This window comes from Aspergillus caelatus, assembly GCF_009193585.1.
Source record: "Aspergillus caelatus strain CBS 763.97 unplaced genomic scaffold BDV27scaffold_183, whole genome shotgun sequence".
NCBI lineage: Eukaryota > Fungi > Ascomycota > Eurotiomycetes > Eurotiales > Aspergillaceae > Aspergillus > Aspergillus caelatus.
This window is the reverse complement of record NW_022475446.1, coordinates 68189-77135: the sequence shown is the minus strand read 5'-3', so window position 1 is coordinate 77135 and position 8947 is coordinate 68189. Positions and strand designations below refer to the sequence as shown.

The following is an 8947-nucleotide window of genomic DNA, read 5'->3' as shown; positions in this document are numbered from 1 at the left end:
TAACCACCCTCCTCCCCTCCTCCTTCTTCCCTCCCTCCCTCGCTGAACGAACGAGCATCCAAATAGCTGATCCTCCGAACCAGCATGAAGCCATCCTGCACGATGACTGGACAGGAGAGGTTCCAGCGGGTCTCCAGTGTGGCGAATAATTGGCCGTCAAAGATTTCCACCCATGGGAAGCGCTTGAGATCGATGGAGACGATGACGATCGAGCGGGCGACTGGCGGGTCAAACGCTCGCGCCGTTTCGACTCTGAAATCGAATGATGTCATGGCGGCTTTCTCGGCTGGTGGATTCCCGTAAGTAAGTACATTTTCATTTCATTTCAGACCCAATTCCCCATTCCTATTCCTTTACGGAGTACGGTTTTTCCTTCTCGCTGCAACCGCTGGGGTTTATTGTTGTTGACAATGCCGTCATGGAGTGGGGATCGCGGGTGTACTAGAAAGACTAGTAAGTAGCATGTCTGTGTGTCTGTGTGTCTGTGTGTCTGTCTGTCTGTCTGTCTGTATTCTGTATGTCTGTAGTAGTTAGTCCTCGTAGTGCTGTGTATAGCTGTAGTAACGTAAAAGTACTAGAGTGGATGTATGTAATTTCCACATCACTTCATCCTCACTTCCACAGAGACGTTTCCGGAAAAGATAGAATTCAATGAGAAAGAACGGATGATAAAAAAATGATATACTGGAACATCAACAGAAAAAGAAGAAAAGTTCGATCGCCGGAAGAAGAAAGTGTGATAATAACCTGGGATCAACCAGTCCCTACTGAACAAGTATACATAGCCCTGAGTAAACCAGATAAATTAAGTCGAATTCCATCATTGGGAACTTTAAGTAACCCCTCCTCCTGGTTGTTATTGTTGTTGTTGTTGTTGTTTGTTCCACCCCACCTTTTCTCTGAGCTTCTCTCTCGCCAGCCAAATATACCCCTCCTTCTATATTTTCCTACTATACCGCCCACGAACCCCTCTCTTTCCCCTGTTTCCCTAAAAGCTTCTCATTTTGAATCCCCTTTCTCTCACAATATACCCCCTCCCCCACCCAATTCTCATCATCACAACCACCCAACATGTCGAACGGAAAGACTTTCACGCTGAGCAATGGCGTTAAGATCCCCGGTGTCGGTTTCGGTACCTTCGCCAGCGAGGGCTCCAAGGGTGAGACCTACCGGGCTGTCATGACCGCTCTCGAGACCGGATACCGTCACTTGGACTGTGCCTGGTTCTACCTCAACGAGGATGAGGTCGGTGAGGGTATCCGTGACTTCCTCAAGAAGAACCCCTCGGTCAAGCGTGAGGACATCTTCGTCTGCACCAAGGTCTGGAACCACCTCCACCGTTACGAGGACGTCATCTGGTCTGTTGAGAACTCCCTGAAGAGACTCCAACTGGACTACATTGATCTCTTCCTTGTCCACTGGCCCATTGCTTCCGAGAAGGAGGACCAGGAGCACCCCAAGATTGGCGCTGACGGCAAGGTATGCACCACATCATCATCATCATCCTCATCCTCTGCGGCCTGGTTTCATGCCCGGAAAGCTAACCGAACCATCACAGTACGTCATCCTCAAGGATCTCACGGAGAACCCCGAGCCCACATGGCGCGCCATGGAGAAGATCTATGAGGACGGCAAGGCCAAGTCCATCGGTGTCTCCAACTGGACCATTCCTGATCTTGAGAAGATGTTCAAGTTCGCCAAGGTCAAGCCTCATGTCAACCAGATAGAGGTCCACCCCTTCCTGCCCAACAACGAGTTGGTCCAGTTCTGCTTCAAGAACGACATCCTCCCTGAGGCCTACTCGCCTCTGGGCTCTCAGAACCAGGTGCCCACCACAGGCGAGCGGGTCAGCGAGAACAAGACCCTCAACGAGATCGCCGAGAAGGGCGGCAACACCCTGGCCCAGGTGCTCATTGCCTGGGGTCTGCGTCGCGGCTACGTTGTGCTCCCCAAGAGCTCCAACCCCAAACGTATCGAGTCCAACTTCAAGAGCATCGACCTGACTGACGAGGACTTCGAGGCCGTCAACAAGGTTGCCGAGGGCCGTCACTTCCGCTTCGTCAACATGAAGGATACCTTCGGTTACGACGTGTGGCCTGAGGAGACCGCCAAGAACCTGTCTGCTTAAACGAAACAGGGTCTGGATGGGACAATGGACTTCTTTTCTTTATGCGGGACATAAACAATTGGAGAGATGTTCAGGAGGCCAAAAAACATATATAGTATACATTGGCTACATATTCCCATAGTATCAAACGAAGAAATGTAACGGCCTATGACAATCACAACTTGGATGGAATACTTTTGTAAAAACATAACATAGAAAATTTACCAGGTACCATACAAGGAAAAGAAGGAATAGAATAATAAAAATAATAAAAATAATAAAAATAAACCAAAATAAATATATATACGATACACCTAATTTTCCAAATCCAAGAAGTCTCAAAAATAATAAAATTTGAATTTTAATAGTTAATAGTTAATTGATTTATTTTTGAATTAATCTTTAGCCGCCAAGGGCACAGTGGCACAGTGGCACACACACACACACACACCTCCCTTTGGCAATAAAAGTGTGAGGACCAATACAATGAAGTTTGAAGCTCTATGGAACCATCCCTGCGACCTGCATCCTACTACTGTAATTAGCACAGGTGAGCAAGGTGGACTCGGAGGACTGTCCTCCATGACATGCGACAGGTCGGCTAACGCTTTAGTAAGTTATGTAGTATGACGCTATGCGCCAGGGCCCCGGTAAAGTAAAAGGAAAATACAGAGAGGTACATGGATACAACGATAATTACTACTACATACTGTCCTTGTCCATTGATCATATCATATCGTTTCATTTCATTGAGTTCATGAAATTCAATTGAGTTTTTTTTTTTTTTTTTTTTTTTATTATAAATGAAACTGGTAAAACAAGCAAATAGAGATAACAGCAACAACAGTTCATATACAGAACATCAACCAACCATCAATACAGTAAAGGACCTCAAAATATTACATGTACATGTACCTACCTCGATAGGCAGAAGATACGGAGTACAACGCCGGAATAGAAAAACAACCAATACAACCTCAGCAAACAAAAAGCCTCAAAAATAAAAAAAGGTTCGGAAAATCCCGGAACCTCTCCCCTTCCCTCTCCGGTGGGCAAATCTGGAAAAGCCCTAAAACACCGAGCCCCCCAATCCGGTAAAGCACCGTGCAACCCCAGTGGAACCGTGACCATTCCGAAACCTAACCCTACAAAACCGTAACCCTACCCTTTTTCTTTTCCCCCAAGCCAGCATGCCGGGAATGACGTGGGATGCAATCATAGACTCGGGTTCCGTGGTGGGGAAAAAGAGATGAAATGGGAAAGGTTTGATTGGAAGGGTCCACTTAGTATTAGGTAGATAGGTACAGTACCTTAGACGACCTACATTTGCCATGAGCGGTGCGTTGCCATGATTTGATGGTGGATGGATATGGATTCCCACTTGGAGGCCTTTGAGGGATTAAATTTGGGGCATTGTTTGATTTGACTTTTTACTCTTTTGGTAAATTTTGGGGCAGATGGGATGGGTAGCGTCGGCTCTGTTCTTATCCTGTCTCTTCGTTGATACGGTGGTAGGTAGGTGGTAGGTTGTATACTAGGTACTAGGTACATCGATGGATGTAACTGAGTGGTTCGTTCTTGTCTATCAAACTCAAGTATGGTTCAGGAACCGAGGGACACCCGCTCCATATTCCTTTTCCGTAGGACAATGCATTGCGCCAAGTATGGTTGGCTTGTTGGTCTTTCTTTATTTGGTTTTATCTCAGGTAATGGATACCCGGTGAGTTGAGATGGAAGGAATGTTTCATCATAGACGGTTGGAGGGGGTGTACTCTTTCCAAGGGATTGGATCCTGATAAGCCAGAGGCGTTCTGATAGAGAGGCAAACCTAACTGTTGATAGTAAGGATGGTATGTATGTATCTGTGTACATACATATCGCAGTGTAGCAGATATCTTGTAGAGGTGTTTACGCTTTTATTGACAGGGGTCCAAGGGAAGAGCAAAGGTAAACTTTCCTTATTCTACTGAAGATGCCAATTCTGCTAAGCGTAGCCAAGTTCTTCTCTACCGTGAAGATCGGAGTTCGATAGGTAGATAGCTCCCGGGAGATGGTTTGATGGTGGTCGGGTTTTGGTTGCTGGTTGGAGATATCTCGGTCGAATTTGGTTAGGGAGCGGTGGGGGAGGGATGATATCATTCTGCATCAAGGGAATTTGGCTATACCAATTCTTTTTTTTCTTTTTGCTTCTCGCTTTTGCTCTGGTTCAGTTCTAATCATTGAGAAGTGAGGTATTTAACTTGAAGTCGGGTATCGATACGAGTAAAGGTAATACGATCGTAGCATAACATACGGAACACACTGGATATCAGTTTCACCACATCTGCAGGTAGTTCATCATCACAATCATGATTGCACCGTACTATGGAGTAGATGGAGTCCAGATAATAAGACTTGCTCCATAATAATGTGTTTACTTTTCGCAATAATCCCACATCCCGAGCCCCTCTACGGAAAGACTCGGTAGCCTACCTCCCGGATAGGATGATGAATGCTGCCTTCTCCCGAGAGAGCATTCCCTTAGAGGAGGTTAAGCGAGATCTCAGAGTTGGATCTGACAAAGATCGGCATCAAGGCCCGAGCCCGTGAGTGGAAGCCGGGGTTCATTTCAAGAAGATAGAACAAAAAGTTGATGCTATGAGGTTGACGATTGGGGTAAGATTGCATAAATCACATGCAAACCGACACAAACACCGCCGATCTGGCTCTGTGCGTCTTTTTACTCCATATCCCCCGGATTTCTTCATTGCCTCCCCCTAAGGTGACGACAACAGAACATGAAACAGATTAAAAAAAAAAAATAAATATAAAAATAAAAAAAGACAACAGGAATAATTATTATTGATGTAAATCGCAAAACCCTGTGTCTAAACCAACGCCATCCAAATCCCGAGATCATTAATGGTCGAAGCAAATATTGACAGCATTATGAATATGAATATGTACAGCCCTTCAGTCCCACTCACTCACTCTATTACACTTTGTACCAGGGGAGCAAGCCGAAAAATAGCCTTCATGAAGATACGTTAAAAATGCTCAGACGGACCGTCAAGGTCACGATCGCACTCGCCTTGGCATTGGGGTTGACCCGGCATGGGCCTTGAAAAGACTTGAGCTCTTCAGTGAGCTACTGTCTAATGACGCTCGAGTGTCACTCCGGGTGCTGACACGGGAGGCTTTTTTCGATGCGCCACTCCCCGTTAGTGCCGTCCGGGGAGACTTGGGGGTCAGCCTTTTGCGTGTTTCGGGCGGGCTCATGCTGGTGGACGGTGATGCACTGGCGTCAACGGCTGCAGTAGGTTTGGGCGTTCCCAGTCGCCGCACACGCCGCGGGCGAGGAGTTGCAGTAGTCGCTGCAGTAGTGGATGCAGCCGACTCGGAATCATCACCAGTCTTCGAGGGTCCTTGTGAACGCGTAGTGCGGCTACTGGCCGCCTTTCTTTTTTCTGAATTTTTAGATTTCCCTCCTCGGCCAGCAGCGTCGTCGCTACTTCCCTCTCCACTCTCACCTTCGTACTCAACGAGTCGCTCGTCGTTCCATGACACCCTCTTTGAGGATGCTCGTCGACCAGGATCGCGTGCAGATTTGTTGTCATCCGAAGTGGCCCCGGAATCCGATGTCTGTTGAGCCAAAGTCTGTAGCATATACTTCGGTAACATCGCATCTCCTTTATTCTGTCGCGTGTTCCGACGAGTTGCCAGTGCCAGCTCCTGGGCTTCAGTCTTCTTAAGAAAGACGAATTCGGTTCCCTTCGCACGACGAAGAGTCAAAGTGTTGCGAGCCGCCGTAGTCGCCGTGGTCATCCGTGGCGGAGGCTTGATACTACGAGTTCGGGTGCTTCGACGGGGACTGGAAGGCGGATGATCTTCATTTTCGTCAATTTCCTTACCCGAAACCTTGGATGGAGACAACTGGGCTTTCTGCGGCGAGGGTGAATTGGCATCCAGATCCTCCAGGACCCGACGACCTTGCGGTGTGGGAATTTCGGGGATCTCTACGTATTCCTGGTCGGCCTTCTCTTCTGTATCCTGCGTAACCATCGCGGCTGCTGCGGCTTTGGCCTCTCGTTTGGCTTTCGCTTTGGACAAAAAGTTATTGAGTAACTCGGCATCCTCGCCATCCAAAGAGCTCCGTAGTGCCGATCGAACCAAAGTCGACTCCTGTTCTGCAGTCAGGTCCTGCACGGGTGCCGCTGCTGGTGGTTCCGTGGCGTCTGTCTGCTGCACAATCTCCTGGGAAATCGTTGCAGAGGTCTGTGATTCGCATTGTTCAGACTGTAGGTCGTCCGTCATAGTGGCATCCAAAACAGCATCATGTTCCTGCTCCTCGATATTCTCCGGAAGACCAGCTTCCAGAGAGCTGGACTCAGGCAGGTCAGCCTCGGGCTGGCCGATATCATGGGATCCCTTTATATCGGCAGTGGTTCCATCCATCCCACTTTGTAAACCATGTAGCGTGCGGGGATAGGCCGCGGAAGCAGCCAATCTGGTAGGCGTGTCTGGGCTACCATCCAGCGATTCGTCGCTTTCAACCGTATCCGGCAAAATCTCATCACCTGACGTGGCAGTATCGTGTGCGTTTTGGTAAATAATATCGCTGTCGTCGTTGTCACTGGCTCCTAGCGGCTGAGAATCGGCTACGATAGGCTCGGAGCCGTCCACGAGACCGCGATAGACAGGAAATTTACCTACTAAAAGTCAAAACCGGCTCCCGAAGAACAACAACATGATAAGGACACGCGATGGTGACTTACGCCTTTTCCCGCTGGCCTCTGACTCCCATTTTGTCTCTAGAAAAGAGCGTCCTCGGGATGCCTTTGTCTCTACTTGTTCCTCGGAATCATGCACGAGACACCGTCTCTTGACGCCGCGCATGTAATCTTCATTCCGCGCCGTGTTGATTTCGGTGCATAGGTCATCGTGATCATCAGAACCACTCTGCGCGGAAATCAAACGCTGCAGCGCCTTCATACTGTTGAACGAGGAGCGGAAGCGCTTCCACACCTTCCGCGATTTGGGACGCGCCAGAAACGGGGTGGATGGCTGACGATCCCAGATGCGCGGGACGGGTTTCACAACCTTGACAGGAGTGAATCGGAACCTGTCTTCTTGGAGATGTTGGAATCTAGGATTTGGAAGAAAACTGTAGAAATCGCGCAATTCACAAAAGGTCAGCGACTGTGTCAGGCAGTGTAAGAGTCGTATGTGTATGGCTTGCGTCAAGCGACTGAGATTTCCCCATTGGGATGGTCACAGCATTGGGAACAAAAAAAAGGGGGGGCTTCAAGGTGAACATATCAATGTCTTGGCTTGGGACAGGTAGATTATCTGTGTCCTTCAAAAATCTTGATATGTGGAATGTGTAAATGGAAGATATAATTACCATTTGTGTAAATCAGGTTCTGCCCGCATCGCAGGCTCAGCAGTGGTTGACATTATTTCTTTCACCAGTGCGAGGAATAGAAACAATCGTGACGTCAAATGGCGACGGTATAGGCAATGACTATGGGCGCTATTGATGTCTTAATATGTCGATACACAATCTCATAAATATGAAGGGATCTGATAGTAAATGTAGGGTAAAATCGACTTGTGGTTAGCGATAGAGGCGCGCGTGGAGACTGGAGTTAAATAAATGAAATGATAGACTAGAGTGAATTGTTTTCGTTAGATTTGGCCCGGGCCGTTGCTGTGCCAACGACTGCTTAGATCACAAAGGTTGAAGAGACCAATGTCAACTTGAGCCAATGATGAGTGGATTTCTTTGGTTCAAAAAAATGTTTTCTTTATCTGGAATGGATCATAGCTTGTTATGTGGGCTAACTTAAATGTCTATGATATAATGATCCATGTTTAGATCGCCGTTGGATGTTCATCCTTGTCTGCCTTACACCTTGAACGACCATCACCACCTCCAACTTGGACTGACCACAATTTCGGACCTCACCCTTTCTTTCTGTTCTAGTAGACATATATGAATAGTAAAACGCTTTAGACTCGATCGCCCGTCTCATTCCAAGTATATCCTCAGAAAACACCCCACAAATTCGACAATCATATCTCATAAATCATTCATGTCTCAAACCAGGATTCACAATCAAATCTTCCAAGCAAAGAAGCACCAAAGAACATAAAAAGCACCCTAAACACCATGTTCTCCTGTAACCCATGTCTCTAGAATAATTTCTCCTCCATATCCCTATCATCAAATGGGTCCCCGAACTCATCTGTGTACCGCAACGGTCAGCCTTGACCTAAACTACACCTAGAAACCAAGCCTTCTGCCACCAAACACAAACGCGGAGTAAAACCCACCTAGGTTAAAGTCCTGATCAACCACATATTCCATCGCCCGGTGGTACTCCTCCTCCGCCCGTTTATTCATCCATGAAGCCCCCGGTTGCTGCTGCTGTTGAGCGGATGTCGTCTCCGCGGAGCCTCCAGATACATTAGTATTCCCCAGTCCGGCGAGCCCCCCAACATCAGCTGATACGGATTGTGTCTGCGATCCGGGCGGAGAGAGCTCCGAGGTGCCTGGGAACTGGGAGGTAGCGCTACGGATGTTCGTGGGGGTACGCGATCCGACTGGGGAATCTTCGGAGTGCATGTGGGACGATTCGGGAGAAGAGGCCATTTGGGAGTCTCCGTCTGGATCTGGGTTGGTTTTGTTAGTGGGATCTGGAATTTGAGGCTTTTGGAGATGGATATCTTGGGCGAGGTAGGATCAATGCGGGGATAAAGAGCGGTTGGTGAAAGAGAGAGACTTAGTGGCGGGCGGAGGGAGGGTGCACAAGGAGAAAAGTGAATGTACATACCAGTAGCCATATTGAAAGTGAACAC

General features: G+C 48.0%; 2 protein-coding genes across 2 annotated transcripts; one reads left to right on the top strand and one right to left on the bottom strand.

The window, feature by feature from the left end:
- The first annotated feature begins 672 nt into the window (after positions 1-672).
- Positions 673-2190, top strand: gldB (putative glycerol dehydrogenase (GldB)). The gene is made up of 2 exons (XM_032076305.1): positions 673-1479; positions 1559-2190. Exons 1-2 carry the CDS (start codon positions 1072-1074, stop codon positions 2126-2128), a joined length of 978 nt encoding a protein of 325 aa, XP_031924275.1. The 5' UTR covers positions 673-1071; the 3' UTR covers positions 2129-2190.
- Positions 2191-5161: 2971 nt separating this feature from the next.
- Positions 5162-8932, bottom strand: BDV27DRAFT_160972 (uncharacterized protein; the record flags this gene model as incomplete). Its single annotated transcript, XM_032073131.1, has 4 exons — positions 5162-6795; positions 6862-7250; positions 8407-8761; positions 8923-8932. The coding sequence occupies 4 exons, from the start codon at positions 8930-8932 to the stop codon at positions 5162-5164; spliced, it is 2388 nt and encodes a 795-aa protein (XP_031924274.1).
- Between the last annotated feature and the right edge of the window lie 15 nt (positions 8933-8947).

What these genes read in the sequence shown, in the direction of transcription:
- gldB (XM_032076305.1), top strand. Translation starts at nt 1,072, where the DNA reads ATGTCGAACGGAAAGACTTTCACGCTGAGCAATGGCGTTAAGATCCCC. An exon ending in AGATTGGCGCTGACGGCAAG is followed by an intron (nt 1,480 to 1,558) that starts GTATGCACCACA and finishes GAACCATCACAG; the next exon opens with TACGTCATCCTCAAGGATCT.